This window comes from Rhinolophus hipposideros (genome assembly GCF_964194185.1).
Source record: "Rhinolophus hipposideros genome assembly, chromosome: X".
Taxonomy (NCBI): domain Eukaryota; kingdom Metazoa; phylum Chordata; class Mammalia; order Chiroptera; family Rhinolophidae; genus Rhinolophus; species Rhinolophus hipposideros.
In genome coordinates this window covers 45865082-45884367 of record NC_138046.1, presented here as the reverse complement: position 1 = coordinate 45884367, position 19286 = coordinate 45865082, and the positions used below count along the sequence as shown (strand labels likewise).

The following is a 19286-nucleotide window of genomic DNA, read 5'->3' as shown; positions in this document are numbered from 1 at the left end:
AGGGTTTTCTATATATAGCATCATGTCATCTGCAAAGAGTGAAAATTTAACTTCTTCATTCCCAATTTGGATGCCTTTTATTTCTTTTTTTTAATTAATTAATTTATTTATTAGTTTCAGGTGTACAAAACAAGGTAATACTTAGACGTTCATCATTTATATCCCTCATACTGTGAACCCCCCTCCCCCCATCCACTATCCCTCCGACCTCACACTGAACCATCACATTATATATATAAAATTATAGTTGGCATTCATTAATGTTTAGCTTCTGATGTACAATGCCATGATCAGCTATCCACAGTATCCCTGAGGTGGTCTCCCAAATAGGACGCATGTCCATCGGATACCCAACAAAATCTTTACAACATTATAGAATACCTTCCCCAAATTGATTTTCAAAAAAAACCCCTGAGGCCATCTTGTGGTTACCAGCTGCTTCCAAATCCCTTCACCTTTCCCCTTATCCCCAACCCCCTCCCACACACCCATCTAACCACTCTCGGTTTTTTCTCTGCGCCTTTTATTTCTTTCTCTTGCCTGATAGCTCTGGCGAGGACTTCCAACACTATGTTGAAAAGCAGAGGTGATAGGGGACAACCTTGTCGTGTTCCTGAACGTAGAGCAAAGGGCTTCAGCTTTTCACCATTAATTATGAGATTAGCTGAGGGCTTGTCGTATATGGCCTTTATTATGTTGAGGTATTTTCCTTCTATACCAATTTTAGTAAGTGTTTTAATCATAAATGGATGTTGTATCTTATCAAATGCTTTTTCTGCATCAATTGATAGAATCATATGATTTTTGTCCTTTATTTTGTTTATGTGATGTATCACATTGATGGATTTGCGAATGTTGAACCATCCTTGTGCCCCGGGGATGAACCCCACTTGGTCGTGATGAATAATCTTTTTAATGCATTGTTGTATTCGATTTGCTAGAATTTTGTTTAGGATTTTAGCATCTGTATTCATCAGAGATATAGGTCTGTAGTTTTCTTTTTTTGTGTTGTCCTTACCAGGTTTTGGTATCAGGGTAATGTTGGCCTCATAGAATGAGTTAGGGAGTACTGACTCTTCTTCAATTTTTTGGAAGAGTTTGAGCAGGATTGGTATTAGATCCTCTTTGAAGGTTTGGTAGAATTCACTGGTGAAGCCATCTGGACCAGGACTTTTGATTTTGGGAAGGTTTTTGATGACTGATTCAATTTTGTAACTGGTGATCGGCCTGTTAAGATTTTCCAGTTCTTCATGATTCAGCCTTGGAAGGCTATATGTTTCTAAGAACTTGTCCATTTCTTCTAAGTTATTAAATTTGGTGGCATATAGTCCTTCATAGTATTCTTGGATAATCCTTTGTATTTCTGTGGTGTCCGTGATAACTTCCCCTTTTTCATTTCTGATTTTGTTAATTAGTGTCTTCTCTCTTTTTATCTTAGTGAGTCTAGCCAAGGGTTTGTCGATTTTGTTAATCTTTTCAAAGAACCAGCTTTTTGTCACATTAATTTTTTCTATTGTCTTTTTGTTCTCTATTTCATTTAGTTCTGCTCTGATTTTTGTTATTTCCTTTCTTCTGCTGACCTTGGGTTTCGCTTGTTCTTCTTTTTCTAGTTTTTTAAGGTGTAACATGAGGTTATTTATTTGGGATTTTTCTTGTTTCTTGAGATAGGCCTGTAATGATATAAATTTCCCTCTTAAAACTGCTTTCGCGGCATCCCCAAAATTTTGGTAGGATGTATTTTCATTGTCATTTGTTTCTATGTATCTTTTGAGCTTTCCTCTAATTTCTGCTTTGACCCAGTCGTTCTTTAAAAGTATGTTGTTTAATCTCCATGTATTTGTGTTTTTTCCTGCTTTCTTTTTGCAGTTGATATCCAATTTCAAAGCTTTGTGATCAGAGAATATGCTTGGTATGATTTCAATCTTCTTAAATTTGCTGAGGCTGATTTTGTGTCCCAATATATGGTCTATCCTTGAGAATGTTCCATGTACACTAGAAAAGAATGTATAGTCTGATGTTTTAGGATGAAGTGCTCTATATATGTCAATTATGTCCAATTCATCTAATGTGTCATTTAGGGCTGCGATTTCGTTATTTATCTTCTGTTTGGATGATCTGTCCATAGCTGTCAATGATGTATTTAAGTCCCCTAGTATAATTGTGTTTTGGTCAATTTCTCCCTTTAGTTCTGTTAGTAGTTGCTTGGTATATTTTGGTGCTCCCTGATTGGGGGCATAAATATTGATGACTGTTATGTCTTCTTGTTGTATAGTCCCCTTTACCATTATGAAATGTTCATCTTTGTCTCTTGTTATCTTTTTCACCCTGAAGTCTGTTTCATAGGAAATCATTATGGCTACTCCTGATTTTCTCTGGGTACCATTTGCTTGGAGTGTCAATTTCCACCCTTTCACTTTGAGTCTATGCTTGTCCTTGTAGCTGAGATGTGTCTCTTGTGGACAGCATATGCTTGGGTTTAGTTTTTTGATCCAATCTGCTACTCTGTGTCTCTTTATTGGTGAGTTCAGTCCATTTACATTTAGGGTGATTATTAATATGTGAGGATTTCCTGTCATTCTGTCTTTAGTTTTCTGGTAAGGCTGTGTCTCCATTGTTTCTTTGCCTTTTTGTTGTTGTCTGTTATTTCTGTGTGGTGGTATTCTATGATGTTTCCATCTGTTTCTTCTTTTATTACAGTATATATTTCAGATTTGGATGTTTTTTGAGTGGTTACCCTTGAGTTTATGTAAAAGAAAGTTTGATATTTAGAGTATTCCAGTTTCTTCAGTACGCTTACTTTCTCTATTCCTATGTACCAGTTCAGGCCTTACGCTCCCCCTTTTTATGTTTCGGTTGCCACAAGTTGTCCCTGTTGATGGTGGTCTAATAGCCTCCTTTAGTATTTCTTGTAGTGCAGGTCGTGTATTAGAAAATTCCCTCAGCTTCTGGATGTCTGGAAAGGTCTTTATTCCTCCTTCATATCTAAAGGAGATCTTTGCTGGATATATTATTCTTGGCTCATGATTTCTCTCTTTCAATAGTTTGAATATTTGGTTCCATTCCCTCCTAGCTTGTAGAGTTTCTGCTGCAAAATCTGATGATAATCTAATGGGCTTTCCTTTGTAAGTTACCGTCTTCTTTTCCCTGGCTGCCTTGAGGATTCTTTCTTTGTCATTGATTTTAGACAGCTTCAATACAATGTGCCTTGGTGAAGGCCTGTTGGAATTGAGGTAATTAGGTGTTCTATTTGCTTCTTGGATTCGAGGATCCAGTTCTGTCCACAAGTTTGGGAAGTTCTCATCGACGATTTGTTTGAATATATTCTCTGTTCCCTTCCCTCTTTCTTCTCCTTCTGGTATGCCCATTATTCTTATATTGCTCTTTCTGATGGAGTCAGTAAGTTCTTGTAGAGTTCTTGCATTTCTTTTAAGTCTCAAGTCTCTTTCTTCTTCCCTCTGTGTAAATTCCAGGTTCCTATCTTCGATGTCACTGATTCTTTCCTCCTTCTGGTCAACTCTACTACCTAAGCTGGATATTTTATTGTTGATTTCTTCTATTGAGTTCTTAATCTCCAGAAATTCTATTTGGTTCTTTTTCAAGATTTCAATCTCTTTTGTAAAATGCTCATGGTGTTCTTTGATTGTGTTTCTGAGTTCATTAAACTGCCTTTCTGTGTTTTCTTGCATCTCGTTCAGTTTTTTCAGAATTGCAATCTTGAATTCTCTGTCATTTAAATCACAAAGGTCCATATCTCTAAGTTCCTTTTCTGGAGACTTTTCACTTTCTTTCTAGCTATCTTGTTGCCTTGGTTATTCATGGCAATCACTGATTTACTATTTCTCTTCCTAGACATCTACAGGAGTGTCTTCTGCAACAGGTTGATAGGTATGCGAAGAGCTTTTGGAGTTCCAAAGCTCTTTCTGCACCAGATTCAGACCCCGTTTGTTTCAGCAGTTCTGTTTACCCCTGCAGGGATCCGCCCAGATAGGTGGGGCCAGGGGCGGGGTGAGTTGTGTGAGGTGGCCCAGAGCAATGGCAGCGACCACCACCACAGCCAGTCCTGCTTCCACAGCTCCCTCCCCTTTGCCGGAACTAGTTGAGCTGAGAATCTGTGTCTGCGGTCCACAGTTCTCAGAGCAGCAAATATCCTGTCCTTTTGATCTGACACTGCTACTTTATCGCTTCTAGCACCGGGCAGGTGGGGGCGGGGCGAGCTCTGGGAGGGTAGGGAGGGGGCGGCTAGTCTCTGTGCCTAAGGCTTCCGTTCTCCGCTCGGCAGTGAGGGCTTAAACCACCGATTTCAGCCCTCTTCCCTCAGTCTTTGCTCCGAGGTCTGCCGTGAGCGAGCGTTGGGTTCAGCCGTTTGTATGCTTCCCCCTCAGCCCTGTGGGCCGTAAGCGGAGCCCTAGCAGTCCGAGTCCTTCCCTCTCCCGCAGCTGGGGAAGATCCGGGAGCAGCGGGCTCCGAGCACTGAGCTAGGTCTGCGTCCTGCGCCCGCGTGGCGCCGTCTCCGCACTTCTCCTCTCCCTCCTCCCCCGCTCGCGCGATTCCCCAACCTGGAGGTGAGTTCAGTAGTGGGCCTCTTCGTCTTGCCTGTCTGCTGTGCAAGGAGTCCTTTGTGGAGTTATTGTTGTCCGATTCGTTGTAAATTCCAGGGGAGCGTTACAGAGGCTCACCTCACGCCGCCATTTTTTTTTCTTCTCCTCTGGATCCAGTTTAATAAATAACTTTTTTTTAATTCAGCTGACTTTTGTTGTGTGACTACTATACGTAATGCACATAACATAACATAATAGTTACAACCAGATTTTAGGAGTCATAATGACCTCTATTCATTCTCTCTCTCTCTCTCTCTCTCTCTCTCTCTCTCTCTCTCTCCTCTCTCCTCTCTCTCATCTCTCCTCTCTCAACATCTGACAGGGAGAAAAGGAGATTTGTATTAAGAAATAAGTAGGAACCCCTGCACTAATGCATGTACCTTTCACCCATATTTTATCCACATAACTCTTCTTCATTGTCATCTCCACCACAGATCTCTCCCTGGCTGTCCCAGCCCTAACTGATCTTTTCTATCTTCTTTCCTTCTGAATCCTACAGCTTATATGTGCACTGAAATGTATACACAAGTTATATCTTAGCTTGTAGATATTTAAAATTGCTTGAAACTTTGGAAACCATGAAGGAATAAAGAGAGCATTTTTCAGAAATTTAAACAAAAAAAATGATCACAGATTCTAAAGTCAAAAGGCTGTGAGCAAACTGATTCATTTTGTTACACATCAGTTTTCTCAATAATTAACAGAACCCACATATTTCATAAGGTTGTGAGAAATTAATGAGAGAAGACATTTAAAGTACTTAGCACATTATATGGCACATTGTGAAGTGCTCAGTAAATACTAGTTATTATTAAGGATGAAATATACATCCACCGCCACTAGTATATAGAGCAGAACACAGTAAGTATTGCAATGTGATTACAAAGAGATGTGGGGGAGAGGGGAAGGACAAATAATTTTTAGCCGTGGTGGGGGTACGATGAAAGATTCTTAGAGGAGGGTGCATTTAAATATTGCGTTGAAGATGGGTGCTAGACTTATGGGGGGTCACTTTATAAATTATATAAATGTCTAACTACTGTGCTTTGCACCTGATATTAATATAAAACAATATTGAATGTTAACTATAATGTAAAAAAATAGTCTCAGGGGTATATATTACAGCATAAGGAATATAGTCAATAATATTTTAATAACTAAGTACAATGCCAGATGGGTAATAGACTTATTGGGGTTATCACTTTGTGATATATATAAGTGTCTAATCACTATGCTATTTCATTTACCTAAAACTAATAAATAAATAGTGACTTCAGATGCTGTAGGACTTAAGGGCATATTAGGGAGTTTCATTCGAAGGAAAATTAATGAACTCTTGCTTCAGACTATAAGTTTCATTTACTTTACTATCCTTACGGCTTGCAACAATGTATAGCATAGAGTAAAATGCTCAGCAACTATTTAATGAATGCATATTTAAAAGGCCAAAAGCAGTAAGTCAACAGTACCAGTTCTATAGACAGTCAAAAGTGTAGTTTGCATCACCATATATTTGATCCCTTTTTGTCGTGTCCAGCGCAACACAGGCAGTGAGGGTGTGAGAAGGGGCGGCCTTGGGTTAGGTTTTAAGAAAGAAAGCAACAGAGATTTTATGCAGTTAAATCTCAGAAGGCCAGGGGCTCTCACAGTTACTAGAGACTGGAGCCCTGTATCAGGCCAACTGGTGGCTTTTACTGATAATCATACAAGGAAGTAGCATTATCTTTTCCACAGTCTGTGAATCTCATGCATCATGTCACAAAAGTGAATCAAACCAATTATCTTTGTCCCCAAGCAGGCGGAGCAGAAAGTCTTGTGATGATTTAGGTGAGGTATGCACCTCCCTGGGGGGCAAGTCTCATGTTTTAACAGTTCCGTTGAGACAAGTGGAGAGAGCTGATCTTTATGTTCCTCATGATTTCTCTCACTATTAGGTGAGAGAGGAAAGCCAGAGTCAGCAATGGCTTTTCCCAGGCAGAAGGAAAGGGAAGACAAGGCTCCTTCCTGGATTTTCTAAGGCAGCTCATTGGGGGTCCCCACTCGATTCCACCTGTCTTAGGTTGTATCTCACGTGAGATATCTTACCCATCTTTGGCTGTGAACCATCTTTTGGGGACCAGACAGAAAGACATAAGGTGTAAAACCTTGAGATAAACAAAGTCTTAAAAAGGCACAGTCTCACAGACTTTTGTTTCCTCAAGAAAGGACATGGGGGGACAGTCAGCTAGGCTGCTGTGTGACAACATCTCCCCCTTTTTTGTTTTTGAAGCATGAGAAACACAGACCATGCAGTTTCTTCATTTACGGCCCATTGGAGGGATATTTTCCACATCTGAGGACTAAACAAAATAAACAGAGAATAATAAACAGAATAGCAATAGCACCAGCAAGCTCTCCACCCAAAATTTTTATCCATTTAACGAGATTTAAAGTAGAAAGTCCTTCTGCAGCCGCAGATAGTGTTTCTTCTCCCAGAAGGAGCTGAAGTTTGGCATTAGACATCTGATCAACTTCTTGTTATAATTGTATAATGTCCACTGTGAGAATAGGAACATGTCCCAGGAGATGGGCTGGTATCTCAGACCGGGGGTAGGAGTTTGATTATAAGTAAATGGGGTTACACAAGTGGATACATTCCAATCACATTTTAAGGTAATCATAGTGCGAAGATTTTCTACTTGATCACCAAGAAATACAACAGTGGTTTCTAAATCTGTTAATCTAATATTAATTTATTGCTCTATCTTGACTTCTTCATTCCAAGACTTACTAGCATTTTCATGCCATTCTTGTACAAATTCTGTCCTTTGAACAGTTTGATGTAGAGCAACACCAGAAACAGCAGCCACAGTGGTTATAGCAATTATTCCCATAATATCAGCAATTGACAAACCAATAAATCTTTTAGTCCTATATAAAATCTTACGAAGCAATTGAAGAACAATATGAACAGTGGGAAAGCTCTCCCACACTCAAGGGGCTTAGCCAGGAATCCATAGACCCCGTCTTTTCTGCAAAATCATGAACTGATCTTCGGAGGAATTATAAATTGAAGAATCTGAGCAAGTAAATAAATGACACTGAGGATATTCAACTATCTTTAAGGTAGAATTAATTGTGAATTTTCCAATCAAAAAAACAAAAGGACTAAATTATTGTCTATGTCTATGAGTTTTTCTTTCTCATTTGTTTGTCTTGTTCCTTTGTTGTTTTTGGTTTATATACCACATATCAGTGAAATCATAGGGTTCTCTGCTTTTTTTGTCTGACTTATTTCACTTAGCATTATACTCTCAAGATCATCCTTGTTGTCACAAATGCTCCTATATCATCTTTCCTTAACGCTGAATAGTATTCCATTGTGTATATATTCCACAACTTCTTTACCAGAGGGTAAGGGGGTGGGTGGTGGGTGATGAGGGTAAGGGGGATCAAATATATGGTGATGGAAGGAGAACTGACTCTGGGTGGTGAACACACAATGGGAGTTATAGATGATGTAATACAGAATTGTACACCTGAAATCTATGTAAATTTACTAACAATTGTCACCCCAATAAATTTAATTTAAAAGCAAAAACAAAGAAAAAAAAAGGATAGTTGGCTGGAGTGAAACCTCATAGTAGAAGCTATTAAGAAATTTAGCAAAATAAAAAAAAAAAATGGCTCAACAGTAAAGCCATTATTGTTATTCATTTGTGTATCTATAATACAGCACTGATTTGTTAGATGAAGATATTTTTAAGAATTAGAAATATATGAAAAAGCAACTCTGTGCATACACTAAAAAGAAAAGATTATTTTATAGTTGGCTAAGCAAACAATGATATATTCTTTCGTAAACTGTACTTCAGTTTAATCAGGGAACTGCAATGTTGGTTACTGCAACATTCAAGGAGTATTTAAAATGTTCCAGGAGTTTCCTAAAAAGAGCAGGGCCATTTTGCTCAATTCATCACTGCATAGTGCCATGGCACACACACTGCCTGGAAGTCTGAGTGGAGTTTCTAGCCCACCAAAAGTGATACATCGATTATTTCAGGTGCAATTACTATAAAACAACAGTTGTTTCTTTTTACTGCATCCTTTAATATTGAGTGTGCTGATTTCTCTCTCCTGAAAGTAAATACATTTCATTTCAAAGAAAATATACGAATGCACTGTGATTGTTTATTCATTTGATAATTTTCACCTTCACAGGGCATCAGGTACTGTTTATACAGCACTAGATATTGCAACAGGACAAGAGGTAAGTGTTAACATTCAATCCTGACTTTTATTTTCCTTTATTCATATTGATCAGATTTCCTCTTTGATGGCATCTACACCTGAAAAAAATGGGTAGCACTGAGTTGACATTGGAGTTTATTTTACTGGTGTCCAAACTATCTGAAGTGGATAGTTTACTCACGATTAACCACAGAAAAGGGGAATTGGTTTGTGGCTCAGAGAAAGAGCTTAGTAAGAAGGGGGGGTGGGGGATGGAAGATGAGGGTAAGGGGGGTCAAATATATGGTGATGGAAGGAGAACTGATTCTGGGTGGTGTACACACAATGGGATTTATAGATGAATTGTACACCTGAAATCTATGTAATTTTACTAACAAATGTCACTCCAATAAATTAAAAAATAAAATAAAAAGATACAGAATCTGTATGGCCCAAAATATGGATGCTTATATTTAGTCTAATGATTTTTATTCATTCTTGCATTTTAATTACCACTCAGGTGGCCATAAAGCAGATGAACCTTCAACAGCAGCCGAAAAAGGAATTAATTATTAATGAAATTCTGGTCATGAGGGAAAATAAGAACCCCAATATTGTTAACTATTTAGACAGGTAAGTGTTTTTTCTCATTATGTAATTGTTTTCTTTATGGGATGTCATTTTCTTGGCAAATTATTTTATTTAGGATCTACTCATTTAACATCCATTCTATAAATATTTCTCAAATGCTATAAAATAGCGTATCAGATCAATAGTTAAACTTGCACCCATTTATCTTCGTCCACCCATCAAACATTTGAAGATACATTTTATGGTATTGATTTTAAACATGAGCAGTTTGTGTTATTTCCTTTTGAGGATCATGACTGTGTTGGCAGGTAATAGCCTACTGCATGTAGGAGAAAGCAGTGGTGCGTTAAACATTTCATCAAGTGTTTGTTTGGACCAGTGGAGTCTCTGGGTGCCTAAGTGAAGAAGGCTGACTTCAATGGCCCTGCTTTAATGGGCACTTTTTTTATTAAATAACAGTGAGGCCTAGGGAATTGAGACTTTAACCTCAAACCTTGTTCCTAGATCAGGTAATTAATGTCTCTTTTCTGAGTGGTATTAACAGTGGATTATAAATAAGCATTTAAAGACAGCACTGACTTCACTTGTGTTTAACATCCGTCTCATTCAATTTCAATAAGTGTTTATTTAGCACCACTGTACTGTGTGCTCTGGGGGTACAAAGGAGATAAGACTAGGTCTACAACCTCAATGAGCTTAAGATCTTCCTCCCTGTGTTTTTTGCCAGGTACACCAGTAGTACAGAAGGAGAGGAAAGGGAGGAAAATAAAGGAGGGTCATATTTTACACTTGAAATCAGTGTTTCACAAAGTGTCACAATTAACCTCTATTAGAACTGAGACCTCAGCACAGTAAATCCATTGCAAACATGAATCCCGTTGATTCTGTGACTGCTTGAAACTATTTCAGTAATCAATTCAAAAGAATAAAAAATAATGCCAAAGTCTAAATAAATGTCCCATAAATCTGCACACCATGGGCCAGTTCAGTCCAAGAAGTCAGCATTGTGGCTTATCCAAAAGGACTACTCACTGATCCTGTTCATTGAAACTAGCTTTAACAAAGAATGTAGTACTCATTCACCAGAAGCCTCCTTGCTCTTTTCCTTCTTCCATGGTCCACAGTAATAAAGAATCTGATGATCCTTTGACTCCCATGCATATTTTTTTCTAATGTTAAGGAAGTGTCTCGTTATCACCATCATTGATATTTTCTTCTTGTTATGTAATATAACCAAATGCAGAGACTGAGAGCAAATTGCCTTCTTAAGGGGAATATAGAAGAATCCCCACTTCCTAAGGCCTGAGTCAAAGTCTTTTTCTTCTCTTGTTATAGCTATTTAGTGGGTGATGAACTATGGGTAGTCATGGAATACTTGGCTGGTGGCTCTTTGACTGATGTGGTCACAGAGACCTGTATGGATGAAGGACAGATAGCAGCTGTATGCAGAGAGGTAAGAAAATAGAGCATTTCTAGCTGATGAGAACACCAAAATTGGCAGTTCTTTCTTTATCTCTCATTATTCAGAATGTTTAGAACATCAAAATAATAATAGCACATCTTTTCTACTGAAAAAAAAATGGAGAGCCTAAATTCAGTTTAAATCCTAGTGTAATGGCACTTGTTTTCCCCTCCCTCCCCAGTGCCTTGTTTATTTTTGTTTTGCTATGGGTCTTTTGAGTTCCATTATGCCATTCACAAGGTGCCATATTTTAGCTTGCATGCTGTAGTCTCAGTGAACATGGAAAACAGTGATGTTGGCATGGAACTTTCTGATTTGCGGAAATATTTAGATGATAGTTATTTTGTCTTGGATGTGCAATGTGAGCCATGTAAAACTACAGACCACATTACAATCACATTTTCTAGAAGGCAGTTTAAGCAAGGTTCTCCCTCAGCCCCAAAAGTAGTTACTTTCACAGCGCAATCTGGATTTCCCTCATAGCCCTCCAGTGGGTCTGAGTGTCTGCCTCTTTCCCAATAAGTGTCATGTCCCTATTTTCAAGCTGAACTAAGGATATTTTATTATACTAATTTTTCAATATTAATAAAACATGCTCTTCATTAGAATTTTATATTGGGCATTACCGTCTGCCACATTTATTGTGGTGAGGTTTTCTACAGACACAAGTAGGAACTCTGACCCACCAAAACTTGAAAAAACAATAAGAAAACAAAACCGAATAACTTCAGCTAATGTATGCTTTTTCTATTTTAAATTGTTCACTTAAATTTCCTCCTTCCTTGCTCTCCTCTCATTCCCATTTCCTCCTCTCCAAACATGCACACATATCCACCAAACACATATATTTTTTTATTCATGCAATAAATCAAACTTATTCAGGGGAATATTTGGCCCTGAGCCTGTTGTTTCCATGTTCTAGTCTTACAATGCATAGTCATATTCAAACAAGTTCCTACATAGTGGTTCTCAAACCTGGCTTTCCATCAGAAATATTGGGGCACTTCTTTTAAATACAGATTCCTGGGTACCACTGCAGACCTACTGAATCAAATCATACCATGGACTTAGGAGCTAACAACATCTGTATAAGAACAAGCTGAAATTACATCCTCCATATAACTAGGTCAAAGTACGATTATATCAATTGGTTAGTTTGCCTATATTAATGATTTAGTGCTACTGATCGTACCATCATTCTTCATGTCCTAGTCTGACCCACAAGCTTTCATATGTATAATTCTAAATTGCAGTACTGATGTTAATGGTAATATGATTTCAAAATAGTGTTAAAACATTTAGTAATCTGTTTCACTTGACAACGTAAAATTATACCTGCCCAAAATTTATCTAGAAATTAAACTTAATTTTTAAAAAATTATTTGTGATATACTTAGAACTTTTTTTTCTGATTCAATAGTGTCTCCAAGCTTTGGATTTCTTACATTCAAACCAAGTGATCCATAGAGACATAAAGAGTGACAATATTCTCCTTGGGATGGATGGCTCTGTGAAATTGAGTAGGTATTTTGGTTTAGACGGTGTTTGAGAGAGTATCAAGGGATTTCTGTTCTTTTACTGTCTATCTTGAGAATAAATGGCTATTGAAAGTCGTTTGAGTTTTATATATGACCTATCAGTGAAATCATATGGTTCTTGACTTTTTCTATCTGACTTATTTCACTTAGCATTACAATTTCAAGATCCATCCATGTTGTCACAAATGGTCCTATTTCATCTTTTCTTATGGTAAAATAGTATTCCATTGTGTATATATACCACATCTTCTTACCATATGATTTTGCTGATATGTGGTATATAAAACTGAAAACAACAAAAGAACAAGAGAAACCAATGAAGAAACAAAACCTCATAGACACAGACAATAGTTTAGTGGTTACCAGAGGGTAAGGGAGGTGGGAGGATGGTAGAAGAGGGTAAAGGGGGTCAAATATATGGTGTTGGAAAGAGAACCGACTCTGGTGATGAATACACAATGTGACATATAGATGATGTAATACAGAATTGTATATCTGAAATCTATATAACTTTACTAACAATTGTCACCCCAATAAACTGTAATTTAAAAAAAAGAAAGTCATTTTAAAGAATTTAGAGTCCAGTCTGAAGTAAAGAATTTTTTTTTAATACTGTGTTCCTATAGATTCTGGCCAGATGTTTTGATTCAATATTTCAAAAATTTTAGTGACTTCCATCTGCTGGATGACAAATACCATGTTTCCCCGAAAACAAGACCGGGTCTTATATTAATTTTTGCTCCAAAAGACGCATTAAGGCTTATATTCAGGGGATGTCATCCTGGGAAATCATGCTAGGGCTTATTTTCTGGTTAGGTCTTATTTTCAGGGAAACATGGTACCTAATTAGAAAATTGAAAGATTATGTAAATTGGAGGGAACCCGATGAGATCTAGTAAAAACAATATCACACCAGCCAATTATTTCAGACTCTTTTAAAATCAGGATTATCTGAGAGATCAGATAATGAAAAGATATGAGCTAGGTAGTTGTGGAAGCTCAGTTTCTAACAAAGGTACAGCCATATCTGAAAGTGACCTATAATAAAAGAAAAATAATTTGAGCTCTTTTTAATTGACTTTTCTTTTCTGTAGCTGATTTTGGGTTCTGCGCCCAGATCACCCCTGAGCAAAGTAAACGAAGCACTATGGTGGGAACTCCCTATTGGATGGCACCTGAGGTGGTGACTCGGAAAGCTTATGGTCCAAAAGTTGATATCTGGTCTTTGGGGATTATGGCAATTGAAATGGTGGAAGGTGAACCCCCTTACCTTAATGAAAATCCACTCAGGGTAAGTCAAAAGAAAATTCAAGTACTTCTTCCTCAGGTAAGGGAAAAGTCCAAATGTAATTTCTTGTTTCCACCAAAAGGTGCCAGAAAGGGTTCTTTCCTGGAACAAGTGATATAGAAGCTCCAAGTTATTATTTTCAAAATTACTATGAGTTATTTTCAATCTCTCGTAAGATGTCTCAACATTTTTTTCCAGTGCTTTGATATCAGTATTTCTAACAGCAGGGGTCTTTAAAATTTTTAGTATAGCTTTCTGCTGTTAAAAAAAAATGTTTTGTTTTTTTCAAAGCAAGATGTGGGAAGAAAACAGTAAATAATCTATCTAGGAAACACTTGCTTTATAATAATTTAACAAAGTAAATAAATGCATTTCCAGAGGAGCTATAATGTTTAAAATTACATTTGGTTTCATTATCACTGATGATTTATTGAGCAACAACAGCTTGGTGGGTATTGAATGGAACACAGGATAGATAGACATAGTGCCAGACTGGTGAAATCAAAAAGTTAATTAGACTGTGAAGTAGAAAATGAATGGAAATAGTTTGTGTTGGGTAACTCAGTTTGCTACTGCAAAATCAGAGGTTTGATCCTTACGTGGTCTGGTTACCTCTGCAAAGAGAAAAGCTCCATTTCATAGCCTAATGCCACCATCTTTATTCAGATATGCTATTGATCATGAGAGGAAAAGGCAAAGGAATATAAAAGAAATGCTTGTTCAGTACAGAAATCAGCCAGTTATTCTGTTTTATATAGCCTAAGGGTGTGCTAGAAGCTGTGTTGTATTAAGGTCATCACACTATCGGAAAAGGAAATATGTACAGATTCAAATTCTAATCTCAAAATGCATGTGGGGTGCATTTACTAGGCCTACAATGCCAAAGGCATCTTGGAAATTGTTTGCATCATTGCCACTAACAGTCTAAAATTGAATTTTACCCTTAGTATACAAAAACTATTGTCTTTAGTAATAAGTTAAGCTACATGTTAAGCTTATAAAATCCATATTCAAGCCAAATATATGTGTCCTTCTATACATGTAGAGAGACCTACAAATTAATTGTCTAATTGTTTTTGCAGTTGAACATTTTGTAATTGACAGCAGCGCTCTCTATGTATGGAGAGGCGGACGGCCTCCACTTTGTCCCCTCTTAATTCTTCTCTGGTATTTGTCCTCTTTTCCTAGTCCCTGCACTGATTAGAGAACACATAGGAGTGAATACTCTAATGAATGCTAGGGGCTATTGCTCTGGTCTCATGAAACAATCTGGACGTGAGATGTGCACATTGATTAGCTGCCTGCAGGGCTGAGTGGAAAAGAAGGGGCATTTTCCCACCATTTGTGGGTCAGCCCTCCATGAATTTAATAAAGCCCACCCATGACCTATGGACCAGCACTTCAGGATAATTACATGGGCTTGTCCTTATTGTTTAACTGCCCTTGCCCATTGAGAAATATTAGGTTGGTGCAAAAGTTATCATGGTTTAAAAGGTTAAAAAATATTTGCAAAAACCACAATTACTTTTGCACCAACCTAATAGTAGTGATAAAACACATCAGCCCTCTTGTTTCCATGTAGTTCCTCCTCCAAGTCTTTGGAGTTTGGAGGCACTAAATGGATTATGCCTATTTTGATTTCTGTCTTTTTTTTTTAATGAGGAAAGAATGTTTTAATAGCTCTATTAAATATTGTAATGAACGCTTTTTGAATCTATTTGTTGTTTTTCTTTAACCCCTTTGGTTGATGTTAGCTTTCAAAGGTTTAATACTGTATTTCTCTCTATTAACAAACAAAGAAATTAGGGTCTCTAAAGATTTACTTTATTTTCATTTTTAATGAGTTGTCATCTTCACTTCTATTAAGATTGAATCCTTTGATTCGTTATTTCTTAGATAATATTTCTTTTTTTATTATTATTATTAGTTTCAGGTACACAAGACAAGGTAATACTTCAACGTTCATCATATATATCCCTCACACTGTGATCCCCCCTCCCACACACCCCCTTCCACTATCCCTCCGACATCGCACCAAGCCATCACATTATATATATAAAATTATAGTTGGCATTCATTATTGTTCAGCTTCAGGTGTACAGTACATTGATCAAGCATCTACATCTTCCCTGAGGTGGTCTCCCAAATGGGACCTGTGTCCATCAGATACCCTACAAAATCTTTACAACATTATTGATTACGTTCCCCAAATTATTTTTCAAAAACCCTGAGGCCATTTTGTGGTTACCGACTGTTTTCTAATCCCCTCACCTTTCCCCTTATCCCCACCCCCCTGCCCATCTAACAACCCTCAGTTTTTCCTCTTTGTCCCCAGAACTGTTTCTGATTAGTTCATTCACTTATTCTTTTCTTTAGATTCCGCATATAAGTGAGATCATATGGTACTTGTCTTTCTCTTTCTGGCTTATTTAGCTTAACATAATGTTCTCTAGATCCATCCATGTTGTTGCAAATGATAAGATTTCTTTTTTCTTTATGGCTGCATAATACTCCATTGTATAAATGTACCACAGTTTCTTAATCCAGTCATCTACCGATGGGCTTTATGGATGTATCTCAGAAATCTGAAAATGGAACTACCCTATGATCCAGTAATTCCACTCCTAGGCATCTATCCGGAGAAATCCAAAACTCCATTTCAAAAATCTGTATGCAGTCCTATGTTTATTGCAGCACTATACACAATAGCCAAGACATGGAAACAACTGATTTCTGTCTTTTAATGAGTAATTTACAACCTGCAAAATGTAAGGATTAAATAAATAGGCTCTGTAAAGCAACTGGTCTCAGTAATACATTTATTACCTTCTTCAGTTTCCCAATTACAACTGATCTCTCTTTCTCTAGGGTGTTAATTATTAGAAAAAAAGAAACAAGTTTTAATCTTTACAGGCATCTTCTAGCCTGGGATTAGAACTCATAATTAACAGGTTTTCTCTTAGAATATACAGCCTTGCATCTAAATAAGTACTTGGAGATTAACAAGACAGAAGTTCAGGATGCCTACATTAAGGCTATAACAAAAAGTCCTGGCAGAAAGACCACCTTGTTGAATTCCACTGATAAGGATTTACTTTCACTTTGCTCATTACTCTTCATGTGTGATCAACCTCCAATGAATAAATCAGCATATCCATATTGAGCCAACCTTCTATCTCTCTGCTAGGCCCAACCAGTACTTTTAGAGTTTTGATTTTAAATGTGATGTCCTCATGTTCTCTTAAAGAAAATACAATGTCTGAGGCTATATGCCCTTATTTAGGATTTTTAAAATGTAGTCACTGGAACCATGGAAAGATTGGAGAGAAAAACATATAAAAAGAGCCTGTCGGAAGGCTGTGGTTTTTTGGATACTGGTGTAGGGAAATAGAAAATTGCACAGCTTCAGGAAAGGTATAAAGGAGAACTAGGTTAATCCTTCTTTCTTTAAAATCCTTCCAATACTACCACCCATGCACTACTTTATGCTTTGAGGAGGGAAAAAGGAAATAAGTGAAAGGGTGAAAGGAAGACAGAGAGGTAGAGTAAAGGGTAGCATGCTAATGTGAAAAAAAAAATAGCCCACATAGTCAGGCATATCTGGGTGTGTACTTGCTTCACAACCTATAAGCTCTGTGACCTTCACCAAGTCATTTAAAACCTTTACAAGCCTGCTTCCATTGTGTAAAATGGGACACTATCTATCTTGCACAATCAGTGTTAAAACTTAATGAAATAATGCATATAAATCACCTAGCATAGTGTCTAGCTCATTGTAGGAATATATATATATGTATACACATATATGTATACATATATATGGAGAGAGAGAGAGAGACAGAGACAGAGAGACAGAGAGATTTATATGAATAAAAATGTGAGAAAGGAAAAAGAAATAAAGCATCCTTAGAGTGAGTTCACCCATCTATGAAGGGACATTGGATTCCCCACTCCCCGCAAGAACTTCCCCTCTACACTGGTTACACTCCCATCCCCTCAAGGAGGAGAGGGTTCTGCACAGTTCACTTAAATTATCAGGAACAGATAACACTGAACAGGAGAGGTTAAAGATGAAGTCTGGGCTATACATTTGATGCTTGTTTGCATTTCACTGTGGCTTCTTTGTGTCTTTTTTGTGTCAATTACAACTGAGCACACCCTCTATGAATATTGCCTGTTAACATCATTGACTCAAGGAATTAGCCACTGCCTCCCCTTATAAAGTGGTTGGAATTTTTAAAAATGTAAATTTCTCTGTACTAATTGACCTAATTTGCTCATAAAAATGCCTTTTAAATATCAGAGATTTATTAACTGTACGGATATTATGAGATTGGTACTGTTCCAGAGACAGAGAGGAAACAAGCTTCTTCTTCCTTACCCCACTGCCTGAAATGTTTGCACTCATCAGTATTGGCCTTGGACATATTGTTCTGTGACCCATGGACCTTTTTAGTGCAGTCTCCAATAATAACATATCTTCTTTCTTTTTGCCAAAATGAATGGGGTTAAAATTGAACTTTCCCTCTGGATGTGCAAATCAATTGTTGATGTTCTGCTCATCAACCTGACTTTTTTGTTGTTGTTGTTCATTGAAAATAATTTTTAAGAAAGGAAATAACAAAAATCAGAGCAGAACTAAATGAAATAGAGAACAAAAAGACAATAGAAAAAATTAATGTGACAAAAAGCTGGTTCTTTGAAAAGATTAACAAAATCGACAAACCCTTGGCTAGACTCACTAAGATAAAAAGAGAGAAGACACTAATTAACAAAATCAGAAATGAAAAAGGGGAAGTTATCACGGACACCACAGAAATACAAAGGATTATCCAAGAATACTATGAAGGACTATATGCCACCAAATTTAATAACTTAGAAGAAATGGACAAGTTCTTAGAAACATATAGCCTTCCAAGGCTGAATCATGAAGAACTGGAAAATCTTAACAGGCCGATCACCAGTAAGGAAATTGAATCAGTCATCAAAAACCTTCCCAAAATCAAAAGTCCTGGACCAGATGGCTTCACCAGTGAATTCTACCAAACCTTCAAAGAGGATCTAATACCAATCCTGCTCAAACTCTTCCAAAAAATTGAAGAAGAGTCAGTACTCCCTAACTCATTTTATGAGGCCAACATTACCCTGATACCAAAACCTGGTAAGGACAACACAAAAAAAGAAAACTACAGACCTATATCTCTGATGAATACAGATGCTAAAATCCTAAACAAAATTCTAGCAAATCGAATACAACAATGCATTAAAAAGATTATTCATCACGACCAAGTGGGGTTCATCCCCGGGGCACAAGGATGGTTCAACATTCGCAAATCCATCAATGTGATACATCACATAAACAAAATAAAGGACAAAAATCATATGATTCTATCAATTGATGCAGAAAAAGCATTTGATAAGATACAACATCCATTTATGATTAAAACACTTACTAAAATTGGTATAGAAGGAAAATACCTCAACATAATAAAGGCCATATACGACAAGCCCTCAGCTAACCTCATAATTAATGGTGAAAAGCTGAAGCCCTTTGCTCTACGTTCAGGAACACGACAAGGTTGTCCCCTATCACCTCTGCT

The 19286-nt window shown here is 37.3% G+C and overlaps 1 protein-coding gene across 10 annotated transcripts in view; it reads left to right on the top strand.

The window, feature by feature from the left end:
- PAK3 (p21 (RAC1) activated kinase 3) overlaps positions 1-19286 on the top strand; it is a 530673-nt gene that overhangs the window by 482864 nt on the left and 28523 nt on the right. For all 10 annotated transcript variants that reach the window (XM_081044041.1, XM_081044039.1, XM_081044038.1 and 7 more), the window contains 5 exons: positions 8799-8847; positions 9328-9440; positions 10734-10851; positions 12281-12380; positions 13493-13689. In XM_081044041.1, coding sequence (XP_080900167.1) covers positions 8799-8847; positions 9328-9440; positions 10734-10851; positions 12281-12380; positions 13493-13689 — 577 coding nt within the window. The remainder of the gene's footprint in view (positions 1-8798; positions 8848-9327; positions 9441-10733; positions 10852-12280; positions 12381-13492; positions 13690-19286) is intronic.